Source organism: Prionailurus bengalensis, chromosome B3 (assembly GCF_016509475.1).
Source record: "Prionailurus bengalensis isolate Pbe53 chromosome B3, Fcat_Pben_1.1_paternal_pri, whole genome shotgun sequence".
Taxonomy (NCBI): Eukaryota; Metazoa; Chordata; class Mammalia; order Carnivora; family Felidae; genus Prionailurus; species Prionailurus bengalensis.
In genome coordinates this window covers 31,678,257-31,699,971 of record NC_057355.1, presented here as the reverse complement: position 1 = coordinate 31,699,971, position 21,715 = coordinate 31,678,257, and the positions used below count along the sequence as shown (strand labels likewise).

Genomic DNA, 21,715 nt, shown 5'->3' with positions numbered 1-21,715 from the left:
AGAAATAGAGGCAACGAACAGGGCAAGTGACAATACAAATGGAGAGGGGAGGATGAAACCAAGAGACATTTGGACTCCATAGGGTTTGGTGACTAAGCATGAGAATCAAAGAGAAAGAATTTACAATGATTCCTAAGTTTCTAACTCGGAAAGGTATAATTAGTTACCGATTAAGGGTAGACCTTTGAAAGAAGAAACCTACAGATAACATGATGAGTTCAGCTTTGAAAATCTTAAATTTAAGATATTTTGTGGGAGCAGGGCACCTGGGTGGCTCAGTCAGTTAAGCGTCTGACTTCAGTTCAGGTCACAATCTCACAATTCATGGGTTCGAGCCACATGTCAAGCTTCATGCTGGCAGTGCAGAGCCTGCTTTAGTTTTCTTTCTCTCTCCCTCTTTCTCTACCCCTTCCCCACTCACGCTTTCTCTCTCAAAATAAATAAATTAAAAAAAAAAAAAAAGAATATGTGAGCAAATTTCACATATTCATTAAAAAAAAAAAAGATATTCTGTGCAAGGGGTGCCTGACTGGCTCAGTTGAAAGAGCATCCGACTCTTGATCTCAGGGTCCAGCCCTACACCACGTGTAAAAACAGAAAGATATTCTGTGGGATATCCACCTGGAAATGACCAATAGACAAAGTAAGTGTCAAGAGTTCAGATAATGGGTCTAAATTAAAGATCTGGGGTCTCAATGTGTACGAAGGTACACATGAAGTGGTCGAGAGAGATTACAGACAAAGAAAAGAATCAAAGACAGAACTTTGAGTAAATCAATCTTAAAAAGTGAGTAGAAGAGGGGCGCCTGGGTGGCTCAGTCAGTTAAGCATCCAACTTAGGCTCAGGTCACGATCTCACAGTGAGTTCAAGCTCCTCACAGGGCTCTCTGCTGTCAGCACAGAGCCCACTTTGGATCCTCTGTCTCCTTCTCTTTCTGCCCCTCCCCCACTCACATACTCTGTCTCAAAAATAAACAAACGTTAAAAAAAAAGTAGAAGAAAAGGAATGTGGTGTCGGGGATGTAAAGGAATGGAAGAATACATGGAAAGAAAACCCAAAGGAGTGACAGAGGAACTAAAAGACAACACTTCAACAGGCGGCATCTGAGTTAAGGTTAGAATGAAGACACTGCTGCAGAATTTGGCAATTAGTTCATTTGTAACATTGAACTAGCGAGAGCTAGTTTAGCAAGACGGTAAAATTAGAAAAAAAAGACAATGGTGGGGAAAAGAAGAACTAGAGAATGAGGCCACAAAGGGAATGAAAACACACTATTTTGCTCTGAAAAGAACCGTGGGTATAAAGAGAAAGGAAAGGATGGGCAATACCTAATGGCACATGCAAGCTGTGGGTGGACGTGGGTGTTGGAGGGTGTGAACTGTGGGGGAAGGCTGGGAATGTTGGAATGCAAAGAGGGGAAAGACAGTATACAGGTTGATAATGAAGACACAAAAGACATGGAGTAGGGTGTCAAAGGAGACAGAAAAGGATAGTATGTGAGGCGTACAGGACAAGGGTAGCCCTGAACACACAGGGTATGTCTTCTATTGAGATTTTAGAAGGGGTTAGAAATAAGAATTGAATACTAAAGATTATGTGAAGGTACTTTTTAGAGAGTCAAGGAAGCTCTCATCTGACCGTTCTGTTGTTGCTCTAACCTAAGAAAGGGAGACTGTATGACAAACTGGTGAAAAGAGGGATGTGAAGACAACAACTGAACTTGCAGACAACTGAACTTGAGATCAGTTAAGCATCTGACTCATGGTCAGTTAAGCATCTGACTCATGGTTTTGGCTCAGGTCATGATTTCGTGATTCATGAGATCAAGCACTGTGTTGGGCTCTGCATTAACAGCTTGATCCTACTTGGGATTCTCTCTTCCCTTCTCTCTCTGCCCCTCCCCTACTCATGCTTGCTCACACTCTCTCTCTCTCTCAAAATAAGTAAATAAACATTAAAAAGGAAAAAAAAAGAAAAATACATTTCAGTAACTAAGGACCTCAGCTACTGGAGACAGTGTGCTTCTGGAGATAAATTACAATACAAATCTAAAAGAGAGATACATTTATGCAGTGGGGGGAGGATCAATAAAGGCCTTAGATATAAGAAAACACAAATAATAAAAATCTGAGAAAGAAAATAGATTATTCGGAATTTGACCCACTTAAATAATATTGAGTGCTTGACAGAGACAAGAAAAATATTTGACAAACCCCGATTCATTGGCTAAAAGTTAATTATGACACAACACAAACTCTACGCTGAAACAGCAGCTAGACTAGAAGAGTTAAGACTGCAAAATCTCACCTGACAAGACTCTCCTCAAAAGCAGCCCCATACAAGAGAACGTCGGCAATAGGACCAAGCTCCACAGACCACGAGACTAGATTTGAAGAAATCAGTCAGGACACTCACCTGAAGGTGACTTCTGGCACGAGGCACTTCACTCCATTGTGGAAAGGCCGGGTGAGAGAAATGGTCTGGCTGATCTGATCCACTGCTGACACTCTTCCCTGATAGACCCCCAAGCTATCACCACAGTTGATGGACACAATACTGCCCAGCCAATCCGTAGCCATGTTGCTGATGTAAGACCACTGTAGAGAAAATGAGCCATTCAAATCTTGAGAAACAGACAAATCTTTAATTAAAATCAGCAAATATTATGTCAGGCTCTGAACCAGGTGTTGCTTAATAATACATATTCTGTCACATCCTTAATTGAAGTAATAAAGCATAAAAAATAAAACTTTTCTGTGGGGGGAAGGGTGCCTGGGTGGTTCAGTCAGTTAAGCGACCGACTTCGGCTCAGATCGTGATCTCGCGGTTTGTGAGTTCAAGCCCCACGTCAGGCTCTGCGCTAACAGTTTGGAGCCTGGAGCCTGCTTCAGATTCTGTGTCTCTTCCTCTCTCTGCCCCTCCCATGCTCATGCGCGCGCGCTCTCTCTCTCTCTCTCTCTCTCTCTCTCAATAATAAATAAACATTAAAAAATTAAATAAAAAAAAACTTTTTTGGTGGGAATGCAAACTGGTGCAGTCACTATGGAAAACACGGAAGTTCCTCAAAAAATTAACAATAGAACTACCCTATGATCCAGTAATTGCGCTACTGCGTATTTACCCAAGGAACAGATGCGATGTTTACATACATACATACATACACACATACACACACACATATACACACACAATGGAATATTACTCAGCCATAAAGAAAGAATGAAACCTTGCCATTTGCAACAGCATGGATAGAGCTAAAACATATAATGTTAAGCAAAACAGGCCAGTCAGAGAAACACAAATATCTTATTTCAATCACATGTGGAATTTAAGAAATAAAACAAGCAAAAAGGGAAAAAGAGACAAGTCAAATAACAGACCCTACAGATGAATGGATAAAGATGTCACACACACACACACACACATACACACACACACACACACACAAAATGGAGTATTATTCAGCAATCAAAAAGAATTAAATCTTGCCATTTGCAACTATGTGGATGGAACTAGAGGGTATTATGCTACCTGAAATTGGTCAGAGAAAGACATATATATGACTTCACTCATACGAGGAATTCAAGAAACAAAACAGATGAACAAAAGGGAAGGGAAGCAAATAAAATATAAAAACAGGAAAGGGGACAAAACATAAGACTCTTAAATATAGAAAACAAACAGAAGGTTGCTGGAGGGATGTGGGAGGGGGGAAGGGCTAAATGGGTAAGGGACATTAAGGAAGACACTTGCTGGGACAAGCACTGGGTGTTATACACAGGGGTGAATCACTGGAATCTACTCCTGAAATCACTGTTGCACTATATGCTAACTAACTTGGATGTAAGTTAAAAAAAAAAAATGCTGAGGGGATATATATATATATATATATATATATATATAAGCAAAAAATAAAATAAAATAAAATAAAATAAAATAAAATAAAATAAAATAAAATAAAATAAAATAAAATAAAATAAAATAAAATAAAATAAAATAAAATAAAATAAAATAAAATAAAATAAAATAAATAAAATAAATAAAATAAAATAAAATAAAATAAAATAAAATAAAATAAAATAAAATAAAATAAAATAAAATAAAATAAAATAAAATAAAATAAAATAAATAAAATAAAATAAAATAAAATAAAATAAAATAAAATAAAATAAAATAAAATAAAATAAAATAAAATAAAATAAAATAAAATAAAATAAAATAAAATAAAATAAAATAAAATAAAATAAAATAAAATAAAATAAAATAAAATAAAATAAAATAAAATAAAATAAAATAAAATAAAATAAAATAAAATAAAATAAAATAAAATAAAATAAAATAAAATAAAATAAAATAAAATAAAATAAAATAAAATAAAATAAAATAAAATAAAATGACTCTTAACTATAGAGAACAAACAGATGGTCACCAGAGGGGAGGTGGGTGGGGGGATGGGTGAAATACGTGAAGGGATTAAGAGTACAACTCATCTTGATGTGCACTGAGTAATATATAGAATTGATGAGTCACTATACTGTACACCTGCAACTAATATAATGCTGTAGGTTAACTATACTTGAATTACTTTTTTTTGTTATATTAATGAATAAGCAATATAATTTAATTTATATAAAGATATTATAATTGCTTTAAAGAAAAAACAGTAAAGATAATATTTACCTAGACATCAAATCACACAAACTATAACCTTTTTATAACTAAATCAACTCTGACAGGAAAATGGGAGGCATCAGTCTACCCAATTTCAAGGCTTATTATATGGGTATGGTAATCAAAACTATGTGGTATTGGTGGGAGGAAAGATATATAAATCAATGGAATGGAATAGAAAACCCAGAAATAGATACACACAAAAATGCCCCAAAATGATTCTGACAAAATGCAAAAGTAATTCAACCAAAGTAACATAGTTTTTACAAATGGTGCTGGGACAAATGGATATCCATCAGTAAAAAACTAAACCCTGACCTAAGTCTCATAATGTACACATTTATTAAAAATGATTACAGACTTGGGGCACCTGGGTGGCTTAGTCGGTTGGGCATCGATTTCGGCTCAGGTCATGATCTCATGGTTTGTGGGTTTAAGCCCTGTGTCGGGCTCTGTGCTGACAGCTCAGAGCCTCGAGCCTGCTTCTGCTTCTGTCTCCCTCTCTCTCTGCCCCTCCCCTACTTGTTCTCTCTCTCTCAAAAATAAATAAACATTAAAAAAAAATTTTTAAATAATTATAGACTTAAATGTAAAATGTCAAACTATAAAACTTTTAGGGAAAATATAAGAGAAACCTTCAGGATCTGGTGAGGCAAAGAGTTCTTAGACCCCAAAAGCACAATCTATAAAAAGAGAAACAGATACACTGGAGTTCTTCAAAACTAAAAACTTTTGTTCTATAAAAGACCTTGTTAGGAGGATAAAAAAGACAAGTTACAGAATGGGGAAAATATTTTTTCCAAACCACATATCGGAAAGAGACAAGGAACTAGTATATAGAATATATAAAGAACTCTGAAAACACAGTAGAAAAAAAAATCCATTAAAAAATGGGCAAAAGACACAGAAAGACATTTCAAAACAGAAGATATACAGACAGCAAACAAGCACATGAAAAGATGCTCAACAGTTCAACATCACTAACCATTAGGGAAATACAGTTTACAATTACCATGAAAGATCACTACACATCAGCCAGAATGGCTAAAATAAAAACTAGTGACAACACCAAATCCTGGAAAGGATGTGGAAAAAACTGGATTCCTCACACACTGCTGACGGGATTATTAAATGGTATGGCCATTTTGGAAAACAATTTGGCAATCTATAAAAAATATTAAAAACATGCAACTATTACATGACTCAGCAACTGCACAACTGGTCATTTATCCCAGAGAAAGCGACACTTAAGTTCACACAAATAGGCCCAAACTAGAAACCAAGATGACCTTCAATGGGTGAATGGCTGAACAAACTGCGGTACCATAGAGAAAAAGTAAAAAAAAAAAAAAAAAGCCAACCCCATCAAGTTACATTCCATCTGATTCAATTTATGTTAACATTTCTGAAATGACAAACTACAGAAATGGAGATGAGTTGTTCCCAGGGTTTAGGGAGGGGCTGAGGCAGGAAGGAAATAAGGATGGCTATGAAAGAGCAACAAAAGGTCTATAAAAGGGATCCTTGTAATAATGGAAATATTCTGTATCTTGACCACATCAATGTCAATGTCAATATCTTAGTAGTGATACTGTACTACAGTTTTTGAAAAAAATTTTTTTTCAACGTTTATTTATTTTGGGGACAGAGAGAGACAGAGCATGAACGGGGGAGGGTCAGAGAGAGAGGGAGACACAGAATCGGAAACTGGCTCCAGGCTCTGAGCCATCAGGCCAGAGCCTGACGCGGGGCTCGAACTCCCGGACCGGGAGATCGTGACCCGGCTGAAGTCGGACGCTTAACCGACTGCGCCACCCAGGCGCCCCTGTACTACAGTTTTTGAAAATGTTATTACCAATGAGGAAAACCGGGAAGGGTATATGGAATGTTTCTGTATTGTTCCTTACAAGTGCATAAGAATCTACAATTATCTCAAATAAAAGGTTTAATCTAAAAAAAATCAGGGTCCTCTGGGCTCAGTCAGTTAAGTGTCTGACTTTTGATTTCAGCTTAGGTCATGATCTCACACTTGGTGAGACTGAGCCCCACATGGGGGGGGGGGGGGCTCTGTCAGCCCAGAGCCTGCTTGGGATTCTCTCTCCCTCCCTCTCTCTGCCCCTCCCCTGCACTAGCACACACACTAGCTCTCAAAATAAACATTACAAAACTAAAAAATAAAAAAATTTTAAAACATCAATGTCTTCTACCACATTAACAAAATAAACAAGGAAATCACATATGATATCAATAAATGCAGAAAGACAGGGGTGCCTGGCTGGCTCAGTTGGCGGAGCATGTGACTCTCAATCTTGGGGTTAAGTTTAAGCCCCACATTGGGTATAGAAATTACTTAAAAATAAAATCTTTAAAAAATAAATAAATACAGAAAGATAATCAGACAAAATTCAATATCCATTCATGAAATCAAAAAGGGGGGAGTGAGGGCATCTGCAAAACAATTATAGTGAACACCATATTAATGGTGAAATAATAAATCCTTTACCCCCAAAGACTGGGACAAGGCAAGGATATCCACTTCCATCATTTCTACTTCTAATCAATACCATACTGTAGGTTCTACACTGCAACAAGAAATAAGAAGCACAAATAATGGAAAGGAAGAACTAAAAATGTCTTTACTTGTAAACCATATGATTGACTGTGTATGTAGAAAACCCTAAGAAATGTACCAACTAAAAAAATCCTACTAGAACTAATAATTTAGCAAGGTCACAGGATACATGCTCAATTTAAAATAAACTGTACTCTCAGTTTATTTTAGCAACAAACTGAAAATAAAATTTTAAAATACTATTTGTAGTACTATTAAAAACCATAAACTTTACTTAGGATAAAAAAACCATTACTTACGATAAATCTAATGAAAAACATGCAGAACTTCTACAATGAAAAATATAAAATACCACTGAGGAAAATTAAAAGAGGATCTAAATAAATGGGAGAGATGTACCACCTTCATAAGTCAAAGAGCTCAACGTTGTCAATTCTCCCCAGTCAAATACAAATATCAATAAAAATCCCAACTGGTCTTTTTGAAGAAACTGAAAAACTGATTCTAAAAGGCATATGGCAATGCAAAATACTTAGAACAGCCAAAATAATCATGAAAATAAAAAACAAGGCTACATGTTTTATACCACCTCATTTTAAAATTTACTATAAAGCTATAGAAAATCTGTGGTGTTGGTGCAAGGCTAGACAAAGAAATCAATGGAACAGAACAGAGCCCAGAAACAGACCCACACTGACTTCCAAGCAAGGTACCAAGATAAATCAATAAAGAAATTCAAGTATTTTTCAAAAAATGGTGCTAGAACTAGATATACAGGAGGAAAAATAACCTTGTATTCCTATCCCATACCAGATACAAAAAATCAATTTGAAACAAACTATCTAAACATAAAAGCTAGAACTATTAAAGCTACTAAGAAAACAGTATCTTCGTGACCTTGGGTGAGAAAAAGCTTAGACAAAACACAAATAAGTTCTAATCATAAAAGAAAAAAAAAATCTGATGAATTAGATTTCATCAAAATGTAAAAGTTCTAATTATCAAAAGTCACCATAAAGAATATAAATTGGAAGAGATGCGAAATATATATATATATATATATTTTTTTTTTTTTTTTTTTTTCAGTGAGACTAACTGGGAGGCAACTAGAGCAGAGCATCTGAGAGCTGATGGTAAACTGTAACAGATCAACGGAGATGGAAAGAAGTTGACCTTTCATACAGGTGGTCTGAATCTAATGATGGTTTAATATGATAGGTAACAGAAAGGAAGGAGAAAAAAACTACTGCTAAGAAAATAAAAGGGGAGTGGAACACACATAATCCCACAGCCTTTAAACACATACCATCATGTTGTGCAACAGCAGCAGCAGCAGCAGCCAGCATTTACTGCACATTTAGTATGACTCAGCCAAAACTTTAGGGGCATTCTTCCCTTCAATCCTCATGACAATTCTACGGGGTAGCTACTTTACTAACCCATTTTATTTTTTAAAAGAGTTTTAAAAATGCTTATTTATTTGAGAGAGAGAGACAGAGAGAATGAGCAGGGCAGTGGCAGAGAAAGAGGAAGAGAGAATCCCAAGCAGGGTCTGTACTGACAGCGCAGAGCCCAACATGGGGCTCAAACTCAAGAACCCTGAGTCATAACCTGAGCCGAAATCAAGAGTCAGATGCTTAACCAACTGAGCCACCCAAGCACCCCACTTAGTTTTCTTATTGAACATTTAGAGAATTCCATCTTTCACAATTATAATTAATGCAGCAATGATCAATTTCATATAGTGCTTGTCCTAAATTATTTTCTTAGGATAACGCCCCAATCAGTAAAAAGGTAAAGTCATCTAGCTTTGATTACAATGTCCCAGAGCAGAAAACTATTTTTTTCCACGTCATATTTTTTCAACTTCTCTTCAAACCAAATCATTCTCTGAATGGGGTTAGTCATACATTTAAAATAATGGTAACATAATAAAATATTTAAGAAGATATTCCACATAGTCTAGCCACATCCCAAAATCACTTCTATGGAGGCTACCTCCCAGACTAGGCCAAGCCAAGCATTTCAAGAAGCAAAACAATGGTTCTTTCTTCTACTATTGCCCCAAAACAAGAGGGGGAAAAAAAAGGTAAAGCCAGTCAAGAAGAAAACATTCACAATCAATATATCTGATAAAGGACTTGTATCCAGAATACATAAGGAATATTTACAAATCAGCAATAAAAAAGGAAAAACACATTTCTTAAATATGGGCAAAAGAAGTTATCTGAATGACCAATAAACATATGAACAGCTGCTGAACATCATTAATTACTGGGGAAATGCAAATTAAAACACAACAAGACAACTCAAACATCCACGCTGGGTGAACGGATAAACAAAATGTGGTATATACCTAGAGTGGAATATCATTCAGTCTTAAAAAGAAGTTCTGATATATGCTACAACATAGATGAACCTTGAAGACATTATGCTAAGTAAAATAAGCCAGATAGGAGTTTCCTACAGCAGTCAAGAGGCTACCCAACACAAGAGACTATTCTACCACAGAGACAGAAAGTAGAAGGTGGCTGCCAGCAGGGGGGAACAGGGAATGGTAAGTTATTGTTTAATGGGCACAGAATTTCAGTTTGGAAGTCTGAAAAAGTTATGGATGGTGGTAATGGTTACACAACAATGTGACTGTACTCAATGCCACTGAACTATACACTTAAAATAGTAACTTTTATACACATGTATTTTACAACAATAAAAAATCATTATGTTGGAAAAAAACACCATAAGATACCATTTTGGTATCTTGGCTTAAAATTTAAAGGACGGTAGGTGACACCAAATGCGTGTGATGATATGGAGCAACTGGAACCCCCTTACACTGCTGATAGTGTAAAATGATACTACGACTTTGGGAAGGAGTTTAATGATTTCTTACAATATTAAACACATACCTATGACCCCAAATTTCATTCCCAGCATTTACCCAGGAAAAATGAAAACATGCTCAAAAAGGAACTTGTACACAAATGTACACAGTAGCTTTATTCACAATAGCAAAAACTAGAAACAAGGACAAGAGATAAATTATGGTATTAACAACAAAACACTACTCAGCAAAAAAAAGGAACAAAAAACTTATGCTACAACAAAACTATGAATAGCTAATTCTACCTTGTCTTTCTGGTATCTGCTAAAATGTCACCATCCCAAAGAGGCCTTCCCTGGCTACCCCCAATCTAATGTCACTACTCACCATCACTCTTCAACACCTCATCTTCTGTTATGGTCTCAAAATTAATCACAACACGAATTACCTTATTTATGTTGTATCACCCCACTAAAATGTAAGCTTCATGAGGGCAAGAGACCTTTTCTGCCTTGTTCAGCAAGTAAGAGTGTCCAGAATTAAAAAGAAACTCAAATATTTATCTAATCAATGAATGAATTTACATGTCATAAATCTGACAGAAGTTAATCACTCAAAATCTAGAGTATATAAATATTTATATTTAGATGCCTTGGCCCTTCTTGGAAATAGTTCTAAAATCAGAATACCTGTTAAGCATACTCTGTGCAAAATCCTACAAAGATATGAAATCCAGCATTGCCCTACATACAGAAGGAAGTCAGGAAATAGCAGATGAGTATAAACATAACATACAATACTAAGTACAAAATGAAATACTGCTTGGCATTCTCCATGAAAAAACAGAAAAGAAAGATAATTTCAAGCTGTTTTCAAGTATTAATTTCAGAAATACACCTACCTAAAATATACAGCCTAAAAAAGGAAAAATAAAAAACACTCGTGTGGTAAAAAGAATATGTCCCATCAGAAACACAAAACCTAAAGAAAAACTCAGGGAATTTTCCAGTGATCTAAGTAAGTATCAGAAAACTATGCTGACAGAAGAGAAAATAATGTGTTAGCAGGATCAACTGTTAGATTTTTTTTTTTTTTACATCTTATAAAAAATTTCAAACATACACAAATGTAGACAGAACAGCATAATGAACCCCACGTACCCATCACTGAGTTACAACAATTATCAATATAAGCATTTAAGAAATCAGGTGATTTTCCGATGCAACCCAATTTCCACAACACTGATGATGGTAAAAGGCACAAAATACACATACTTTAGGCTTATTTCCCATGTCCTGACCAGCCTTTGTCTACTTTAGTATCACAGAAGTATGAATGTCCTCTCCCATCATTTATACTCCGTCATAATCCTACTCTGATGCTTGCATTATTAGCTGCAGAATGAAAAGCTGTAGTAACAAGAATTTTTTCAACTACCAGAAATTCATGAGATGTGAAAGAATTTTATTTCTTCTTTACCCAATATATATATATATATATATATATATATATATATATATATTTAAGACACTGATGTTGTCTTTAAAAAGCTTTTGCACAACAAAGGAAACCAAAAAAAGGAAAAGGCAACCTACCACTGGGAGAAGATATTTGCAAATGATATATCCAATAAGGGTTTATTTTTTTAATGTTTATTTATTTATTTTGACAGAGAGAATGTGCACAAGCAGAGGAGAGGCAGACAGAGAAGGAGAGGGAAAGAATCCCAACCAGGCTCCACACAGTGCAGAGCCTGATGCAGGGCTCGATCCCACAAACCATGAGCTCATGACCTGAGCTAAAATCAAGAGTCAGACACTTAACTGATTGAGCCACCCAGGTACCCTCTCCAGTAAGGGTTTAATATCCAAACTGTAAAGAACTTACACAACACAAAAAAATAACCCCAATAATCTGATTAAAGATGGACAGAGGACCCAAATAGACATTTTTCCAAAGAAGACATAAAGATGGCCAACAGACACATGAATAGATGCTCAATATCACTAATCATCAGGCAAATACAAATCAAAACTACAATGAGATAGCACCTCACATCTGTCAGAATAAGCAATACCAAATGGACAAGAAACAATAAATGTTGGCAACGATGTGGACAAAAAAGAAGCCCTGTGCAGTTGGTGGGAATGCAAACTGATACAACCACTGTGGAAAACAGTATGGAGCTTCCTAAAAAATTAAAAATAGAGATTCCAAAAAAAAAAAAAAAAAAAAAAAAAAAAAAGAAATGGAAGGAAAGCTTCCAAACTCATTCTATGAAGCCAGCATTACCTTGATTCCAAAAACCAAAGACCCCTCTAAAAAGGATTACAGGCCAATATCCCTGATGAAGCTGGATGCAAAAGTTCTCAACAAGATACTAGCAAATCAAACTCAACAGTACATTAAAAGAACTATTCACCATGATCAAGAGGGATTCATTCCTGGGTTGCAGGGCTGGTTCAATATTCATAATCAATCAACATGATACACCACATTAATAGAAGAAAGGATAAGAACCATATGATCCTGTCAATAGATGCAGAAAAACCATCTGACAAAATACAGCATCCTTTCTTGATAACAACCCTCAAGAAAGTAGGGATAGAAGGGATACCTCAACATCACAAAAGCCATATACGAAGGCCCACAGCTAATATCATCCTCAATGGAGAAAAACTGAGAGCTTTCCCCCTAAGATCAGGAACATGACAGGGATGCCCACTCTCGCCCTGTTGTTCAACATAGTGTTGGAAGTCCTGGCCTCAACAATCACAACAAAAAGAAATAAAAGGCCTCCAAATTGGCAAAGAAGTCAAACTTTCACTCTTCACAGATGGCATGATACTCTATATGGAAAACCTGAAAGACTCCACCGAAAAACTGCTAGAGCTGATAGATGAACTCAGCAAAGTCACAAGATATAAAATCAATGCACAAAATCAGCTGCATTTCTATACACCAATAATGAAGCAACAGAAAGAGATATCAAGGAATCAATCCCATGTACACTTACACCAAAAACCATAAAATACCTAAGAATAAACCTAACCAAAAGGTAAGAGATCTGTATGCTGAAAACTATAGAAAGCTTATGAACGCAACTGAAGACACAAAGAAATGGAAAAACATTCCATGCTCATGGAATGGAGGAACAAATATTGTTAAAATGTCAACACTACCCAAAGCAATCTACACATTCAATGCAATCCCAATTAAAATTGCACAGCATTCTTCTCCGAGCTAGAACAAGCAATCCTAAAATTTGTATGGAACCACAAAAGACCCCAAGTAGCCAAAGTAATGTTGAAAAAGAAAACCAAAGTGAGAGAATCACAGCCTTTAGCCTCTACTGCAAAGCTGTAATCATCAAGACAGTATGGTATTGGCACAAAAACAGACACACAGACCAATGTGCATGAGAACCCAGAATTGGACCCACAAATGTACAGCCACCTAATCTTTGACAAAGCAGTAAAGAGTATCCAATGGAAAAAAGACATTTCTTTAGCAAATGATGCTAGGAGAACTGGACAGCAACATGCAGAAGAATGAAACTGGACCACTTTCTTACACCATACACAAAAATAAACTCAAAAGGAATGAAAGTCCTAAATGTGAGACAGGAAACCATCAAAACCCTAAAGGAAAAAAAAAGGCAACAATCTCTCTGACCTCAGATGCAGCAACATCTTGCTCGACGCATCTCCAAAGGCAAGGGAAATAAAAGCAAAAATGAACTATTGGAACCTCATCAAGATAAAAAGCTTCTGTACTGCAATGGAAACAATCAACAAAACTAAAAGGCAACCAATGGAATGGGAGAAGTTATTTGCAAATGACATATCGGATAAAAGGTTAGTAGCCAAAATCTATAAAGAACTTAAACTCAACATCAAAACAAATAACCCAATGAAGAAATGAGAAGACATGAATAGACACTTTTCCAAAGACATCCTGATGGCCAACAGACACATGAAAAGATGCTCAACATCACTCATTATCAGGGAAATACAAATCAAAATCAGTCTGATTCCACCTCACACCAGTCAGAGTGGCTAAAATTAACAACTCAGGAAACAACAGATGTTGGCAAGGGTGTGGAAAAACAGGAACCCTCTTAGAACTGTTGGTGGGAATGCAAACTGGTGTAGCTGCTCTGGAAAACAGTGTGGAGGTTCCTCAAAAAATTAAAAATAGAATTACCCTACAACCTAGCAATAGCACTACTAGGAATTTATACTACTAAGATACAGGAGTGCTGATTCATGGGGCACATGTACTCCAATGTTTATAGCAGCACTTTCTTTTTTTTTTTTTTTTTTTTTTAATTTTTTTTTTCAACGTTTATTTATTTTTGGGACAGAGAGAGACAGAGCATGAACAGGGGAGGGGCAGAGAGAGAGGGAGACACAGAATCGGAAACAGGCTCCAGGCTCTGAGCCATCAGCCCAGAGCCCGACGCGGGGCTCGAACTCACAGACCGCGAGACGGTGACCTGGCTGAAGTCGGACGCTTAACCGACTGCGCCACCCAGGCGCCCCAGCAGCACTTTCAACAATAGCCAAATTATGGAAAGAGCTCAAATGTCCATCAACTGACAAATGGATGAAGAAGATGTGGTTTAGATATACAATGGAACACTACTTGGCAATGAGAAGGAATGAAATCTTGCCATTTGCAATGTGGATGGAACTAGAGAGTATTATGCTAAATGAAATAAGTCAAAGAAAGACAGATATCCTATGTTTTCACTCATGTGGAATTTGATAAACTTAACAGAAAACCATGGGGGAAGGGAAGGGGAAAAAACAGAGAGGGAGGCAAACCATAAGAGACTTAAATACAGAGAACAAAGTGAGGGTTGATGGGAGGGGTTTAGGGGAGAGGGGAAAATGAGTGATGGGCATTGAGGAGGGCATTTGTTGGGATCAGCACTGGGTATTGTATGTAAGCGATGAATCATGAGAATCTACTTCCAAAGCCAAGAGCACACTGTGTACACTGTATGTTAGCTAAATTGACAATAAATTATATTTTTTAAAGAAAAATAGCCAAATTATGGAAAGCGCCCAAATGTCCATCAACTGATGAATTAAAAAGATATACACATTCATACATACATACATACATACAGTGAATACTACTCCGCAATGAAAAAGAATGAAATCTTGCCATTTTGCAACAATGTGGATGGACCTGGAGGGCATTATGCCAAGCAAAATAAGTCAGTCCGAGAAAGACAGATATCATATGATTTCATTCATATGTGGAATCTGAGAAACTCAACAAATGAACATAAGAGAAGGGAAGCAAACTGTAAGAGACTCTTAAATACAAAGAATAAATGGAGGGTTGCTGGAGTGGGGGAAGGCAGGGGGATGGGTTAAATGGGTGATGGGCATTAATGAGGGCACTTTTCGGGACAAGCACTGGGTATCACACGTAAGAGATGAATCACTAGAATCTACTCCTGAAGCCAAGACTACGCTGTGTGTTAACTTGAATTATCAATTAAACAGAAAAAAAAAGAAATACCATACAATCCAGTAATTCAACTACTGGGTATTTACCCAAAGAAAACAAAACCACCAGTGTGAAAAGACAGGTGCGCCCCTATGTTCACTGTAGCTTTACAATAGCTAAGAAATGAAAGCTAACCTAAGTGCACACTGACAGATAAATAAGATGTGGTGTACACACAGGAATATTACTCGGTCGTCAAAAAGTATGAGATCTTGCCAAGTGTGACAACATGGATGGACCCACAGGCCATTATGCTAAGTGAAATAAGTCTGATAAAGACAAATACCATATGCCTTCACTTACATGTAGAATCTAACAAACAAAACAAAGAATCATAAATAGAGAAATGGTGGGTGCCAGAGGGGATGGAGTTGAGGGGATGGGTGAATTAAGTGAAGGGGATTAAGAAGTACAAAATTCCACTTACAAAATAAGTCACAGAGATGAAAAGTACAGCACAGGAAACATAGTCAATGATATTGTGACAACAGTGTATGGTGACAAATGGTACCCATATCCATCATGGTAATAAGCACAGTGTGATGTACAGAATTACAGCTGAAACAAATATAAGATTGTACAGCAACTATAATTTAAAAAGATGTTGTACATTCAAGTTTATATTGGTAATAATTGAGAACTTTTAATAGCTTTAAAACGTGGACTGCCAGTTCTACAATAGAAACTTTTTAAAAAGTAACCACTCGACGTGTAACAAATTACCCTATTATCACAAACTTCCCTCTATGTAAAATACATTAATGCATTATCCAAAACTCATCAAATAGGCTCATTCTATAAAGAAAATTGCTCTATTAATTTAAACCAGTAAATCTAAAACCAGTGAGTGCCATCTGGGTTCCGAATCAGATGAACACACTAAGGAAGGGGGTTTCATCAATCAGAGGGCTAACATCTTCGTGTCAAAAGAAGAGCAACAGCTGAAGCAGAAGGAGATCTAGAAGCCACAAGGAGACCAATCTTTGATGTCTTTTACTTTCTACTTTTCTATCAGGGCCTAATATACATAGTAAGCCTACATATTTCAAGTGTACAGCTGCATGATCTTTTGCATATTAATTCACCCACATTACCACCACCTAAATCAAGACACAGAATACTTTGAACTCCCACGAAGTTTCCACTGTGTCCCCACAAAGGTAGCCATTATTCTGATATTTAACACAAAGGATTAGGGTAGCCCTTTTTTTTTTTTTTTTTTTTTTTTTTTTTTAATATTTTTGAGACAGAGACAAAGTGCGAGCGGAGGAGGGGCAGAGAGAGAGAGGGAGACACAGATTCTAAAGCAGGATCCAGGCTCTGAGCTGTCAGCAGAGCCCAACTCGGGACTTGAACTCACAGACCGTGAGATCAGGACCTGAACTAAAGTCGGATGCTTAACTGAGCCACTCAGGCACCCCTAGGTTAGCCTTTTTGAACTTCATATAAATGGAATCATGAAGATTCTTATTTATTTTTTTATTTATAAAGGTTCTCTTTTGAAGTGTTTGGTTTCTTTGCTCAATTTTACATCTGTGAGATTCATCCTTATTGTTGTATGTAGCAATAGTTCATTCTTTGTCGTGACTATATACTATTCTATTATATAACTATGCCTCAGTGTATTTACCCATCCTGTTTGGGGGCCTATTATGTATAAGGAATTTAACATTTTTGTATTTGTCTTTGTTGGGAACAAATGTGCCCATTTATGCTGGCCAATTACAAAGTCTTAGAATATGTATGGACTAATCTGCTCAAACGCTAAACTATCACTTTTTCCCCACTAAGTATGAGGCTTTCCATATCATTTCTCTTAATAAGAGACCTTTAGATAATAAATTCAGGTAGCCCTAAATGATCTTCCACCCATTATGCAACTGAGGCAGCTGCCAAAACACTTTATAAACTACAAATGAAGAACTTGGCAGTTACAAACCAACTAACTTCCATTTCCTCTGCCACATCAGACAGAACTCACACTATTCAGATTGAAACAACAACTCTGGTCAACTAAGGACAGTTATAACCAACAGCTGAGGATGAGTAAGTGGTTACTTATGGGCTTCTGAAAAACTAGGTATTTTTCCATGCATTTATCTCGAAAGCTATTTAATCAAAATCTTGGGAATGGCAGGGTTGCCTGGGTGGCCCAGAAGGCTTCACTAGTAAATTCTATCAAACATACGGAAAAATAAACAATCCTACACAAACTCTTTCAGAAAACAGAAAAGAAAGTAACATTTCCCAACTCATTTTATATGGGTACTATCACTCTGATACTAAAGCCAAAGACATTTTAAAAAACTTCAGTATCCCTCATGAACACAGACATGAAAATTCTTTTTTTTTAATTTTTTTTAATGTTTGTTTATTTTTAAGAGAGAGAGACAGAGCGTGAGCAGGGGGAGGGGCAGAGAGAGAGGGAGACACAGAATTTGAAGCAGGCTCCAGGCTCTGAGATGTCAGCACAGAGCCTGACACGAGGCTCGAACTCACGAACAGTGAGATCATGACCTGAGCCAAAGTGGGAAGCTCATCCGACTGAGCCACCCAAGCGCCCCATAGACACGAAATTCTTAACAAAATATTAGCAAACTAAACTCAGCAACATATAAAAAAATATTATACACCATGACTAAGTGGGGTTCATTCCAGGAACACAAGATTAGTTTAACACCCAAAATTCAAGTAATTTAATACACCATTTATACATATCTTACACATATCTCAGAGGTTTAATACAAAAAAGGTTACTTGTATATTTTAAACACATCAAGGGGTGCCTGGCTGGCTCAGTCGGTGGAGCATGCAACTCTTGATCTCAACAGTCTTGAGTTCAAGCCCCCACATAGGGTGTGGAGCCCACTTAAAAAAAAAGAATAAAAATAAGAACATCAAATTGCATATTTAGATAACTTTGTACGGATCTTCTAGAAGTCAGTATTTACATGCCAAAACTTACATCCTAAATTATTTAAAATGTTTAAACTACTGAAATTTACAATGACCAATTTCAGATGCCAACTTAAATGTGTAAGAGATACATAGACTTTCTAATGTTTCAGACACTAAAAAAAGTTTTAAGACCCTGAGTAACAAGGGAAAAAGAATCACTCATGTCAATGCAACTCAGACAACCAATAAAAAATTACTTCAGACAAGCAACAAAAAATTACTTTTGAAAATTTGACAAATTCCAACGACTTTTAACTTGTACCCCCAAATTAATTTACTCTTTTAGAGTACCCAGACATAAACCTTATATTCCAGGAGAGAGCTAATCAGTGCTAAGGTCAATCTTCCTTTCTTGTCCTAGATTCTATGTTCTCCTAATGCAATCTGCCACCACAGTCCCACGAGTTTTTCTCACAACCTAACCATGCCACTGATTCAGATGATTGAAACTCCACTTCTTTTTATCACATGAACCCCTTCCAAGTTACATCTACCTTTTTTTTTTTTACATCTACCTTCATTACCTGGTATAATTGTATTTTTTGTAACCTAACTGAAATTTCTCACATTTGTATGACCATTTCGTTTCATTAAACTGCACTGGGAAAATCTTGAGATTAACCAGATGATATTTTCTCTCTTCACTTCCAAAAGGTAAAAAAATCTGATAAGCACACCTTTCAGATAAGGCTTGAAATACACACTGTCTATAAAGAAAGTGATATAGCCTCAACTCACCAGAATCCCAACTGTAAGTTGTATTCATAAATCAAACCTTTCCAGACCTAGAGGCTCAAAGTCATGACTCCATCTAACTTTACCACAATCTGGCAAATTCCCCTATGTCACCCACCAGGTCATCATAAAAAAGATGTAATGAATGCCCTCTAAAATCCTGACACGCTATCACTACATTCCTTTGAGACACCAATTTGAAGTTCCTGTCCTGTTGTTCTGGATGAATTTATAACTCTAGCAACCCTGCTCCTCTGGCTAGGATACATTTCCACTTTGAATTCTCAGAAGTCACAAATATCTTAAACATTTTCTAATCCAGTATTTTTCAAACTACAGGTCTTTGGCGGTCAGACCTGTTGGCAGTCAATTTAGTGAGTAGCAATCAACTTTTTCTTTCGATGAAATAGAAAATGTCAAGGGGCATCATATGTAGAAAGGGTAAACTTTTGAGGGGTATGTCGTGTGTACTGTGCCCATGCTGGGAGCACACACGGAGTCATGATGTAAACTGTATCTAACTGTGGGTCCCAGGTCAAAAAAGTTTGAAATACCCTTTGCTAGTCCCACAGCCCTACCCCCACAAGGAAGTTCCACCAAAAAATTCTAAGTGATAAAAAAGTTACGTTATTTGTAACCATCTTTATTTCATTGAGAGAAACCAACAGATAGGAATTTTGAACTCAGTACCCCTAATCTGCCATTCATAAAAAAAGACTAGAATCCATCTGAGGTTTCCAGTTGAAATAGTGACCTGCTCACAGACAGTCATTTATGTTCTGATGGTCTTACTAGACCGATACCTGACAGCGGACCGAAATCACTCTAGTCTGCGGCTAGGTAAGAGTAGAAAAACCATTCCAGTTCCTCATCCGCAACCACAGGAGAGGATTGTTAGGACTCCTCCTAGCTCTGGAATTGGAAGATTCATTGAAAGCCAACTCGCCAACCAGGCGAGGACTACGCCTCGCACACGCCAGAACACTTGAACCACTCAACAAGCCAAATGTTGATAAATTCAATCAACAGCACACAAAGGGTAGTTAAAGAAGCTCAGGCTTAACACCTACGGCTGGAAAGAATCAAGAGGCTGCGCCCCGGCGGGTATCGTTAACTTCTCGGCCACCTTTCCCTCTCAGACCCCAGTTCACCTCTGTCCTCAGGCTATCAGTCACGGAGGTGGCACCCGCGCTGTTCCATGCCAGCCTACTCCATTGTGCAAAAGGACACTGAGGCATGGAGCAAAGAGTGGGCTAGCTGCCCCGGCCATCAACGAGGCTAAACCAACAGCCTAGGCCGCTAATGCCTCCCCCCTCCCACGCTTCCCGGGCTGTTTAGAATCCTGCTGCCCTCCGCCGCCCACCTCAAACCACACCCCCTGAGGCAACCCCTAGGACCTGGCCCCCGGCTCGCGCCCGCCTCTATAAAAGTCTACAAGGCCCGGAACCCCGAAGCCTAAAAGCAAACCCGCTTGGCAACCCCGGAAGCCCCCTCCCGCGAGCGCCCGTACCCCAGCCGCCCCGCCGCCCCGCCGCTCCCACCTCCAACGCCGTCTGCCTGTCGCCGCCTCCGCACACCGCGCCAAGGAGACCCCGCAACACGAGGAGACCCAGAGGCTGATAAGGGGCTTCTCCACACCCACCCCCACAGTCGCGGCCGCCGCCGGAAGCGCCCCGCGTCTCCACGCCACCGCCGTGAGGTCACTTCCGGCGCGACGCCTTGGAAACCGGAGGGCAGGCAGTTGAGGGGCGGAGCTCCCGGGAAATTTGAGAGCCTGGAAGAGCGCGGCGAATGCCCGCGCTGCGGCCTCCGGGACCGCGCCTGGGCGTCCATTTTGCGAGCCCCGCCTGCTCACGCGGGGTAGGGGCCTGGTTGGAGTTGGGGCCCTGACCCACTTTCCGGCCCAGTTGTGATGAAAAGTTCCAGCTTTCTCTCCAGACCCCTCGGGCTTATCGCCGCAGAAGAGCTGAGGACTTTGGGGAGGAGAGGGTGCCTGGTGGCGTGGACGTCGGCGTTTGATCAGTTGTAACTGTGGAACGCAATAAGTAGGCCCCCGCAATGGATTAAAGGAAACAGATTCCCCTGGCAGTTGATCTTCGGAGTGGAATCTGCTTCAGCTCATTTGGGAGTTAGTGCTAGCCAATGTGTACTTGAGTGCCGCTCCCCCCCCACACATCCCAGTACTTGGTACATGGGTAAGTGCCACTCTCCTTGTGGCATTTTAGAGCATTGGTAGTCTCGGTTTTGGGAAAAAAAAAAAAAAAAAAAAGTAGGCGTTTAAGACCACGACTGAGTATAATGAGGGATTTTAGACCTTTCAAGTTTGCAAGGTCATCTTAAAACCTGATGCCACGTTTGAGAACCACTGCTTGGGCAGGTAGCAAAGAGTAGGACAGTGGTTCCAAACACGGCTCTACAAAATCAGTTG

At 38.2% G+C, this 21,715-nt stretch overlaps 1 protein-coding gene across 4 annotated transcripts in view; it reads right to left on the bottom strand.

Annotated features, from left to right (window-relative positions):
- Positions 1 to 20,986, bottom strand: part of EDC3 (enhancer of mRNA decapping 3) — a 61,653-nt gene extending 40,667 nt beyond the window's left edge. For 2 of the 4 annotated variants that reach the window (XR_006293237.1, XM_043555015.1), the window contains exons 1-2: positions 20,439 to 20,556; positions 2,417 to 2,598 (exon numbers count right to left, since the gene is read on the bottom strand). Coding sequence is in view for 2 of the 4 variants with exons in the window: in XM_043555015.1 (XP_043410950.1) it covers positions 2,417 to 2,598; positions 20,439 to 20,525 (269 nt within the window). In the remaining 2 variants the exon portion in view is untranslated. Of the gene's footprint in view, positions 1 to 2,416; positions 2,599 to 20,438; positions 20,557 to 20,828 lie in introns of those variants that run through there. The other 2 variants (XR_006293238.1, XM_043555016.1) reach the window with 2 other exon arrangements.
- Positions 20,987 to 21,715: the final 729 nt, after the last annotated feature.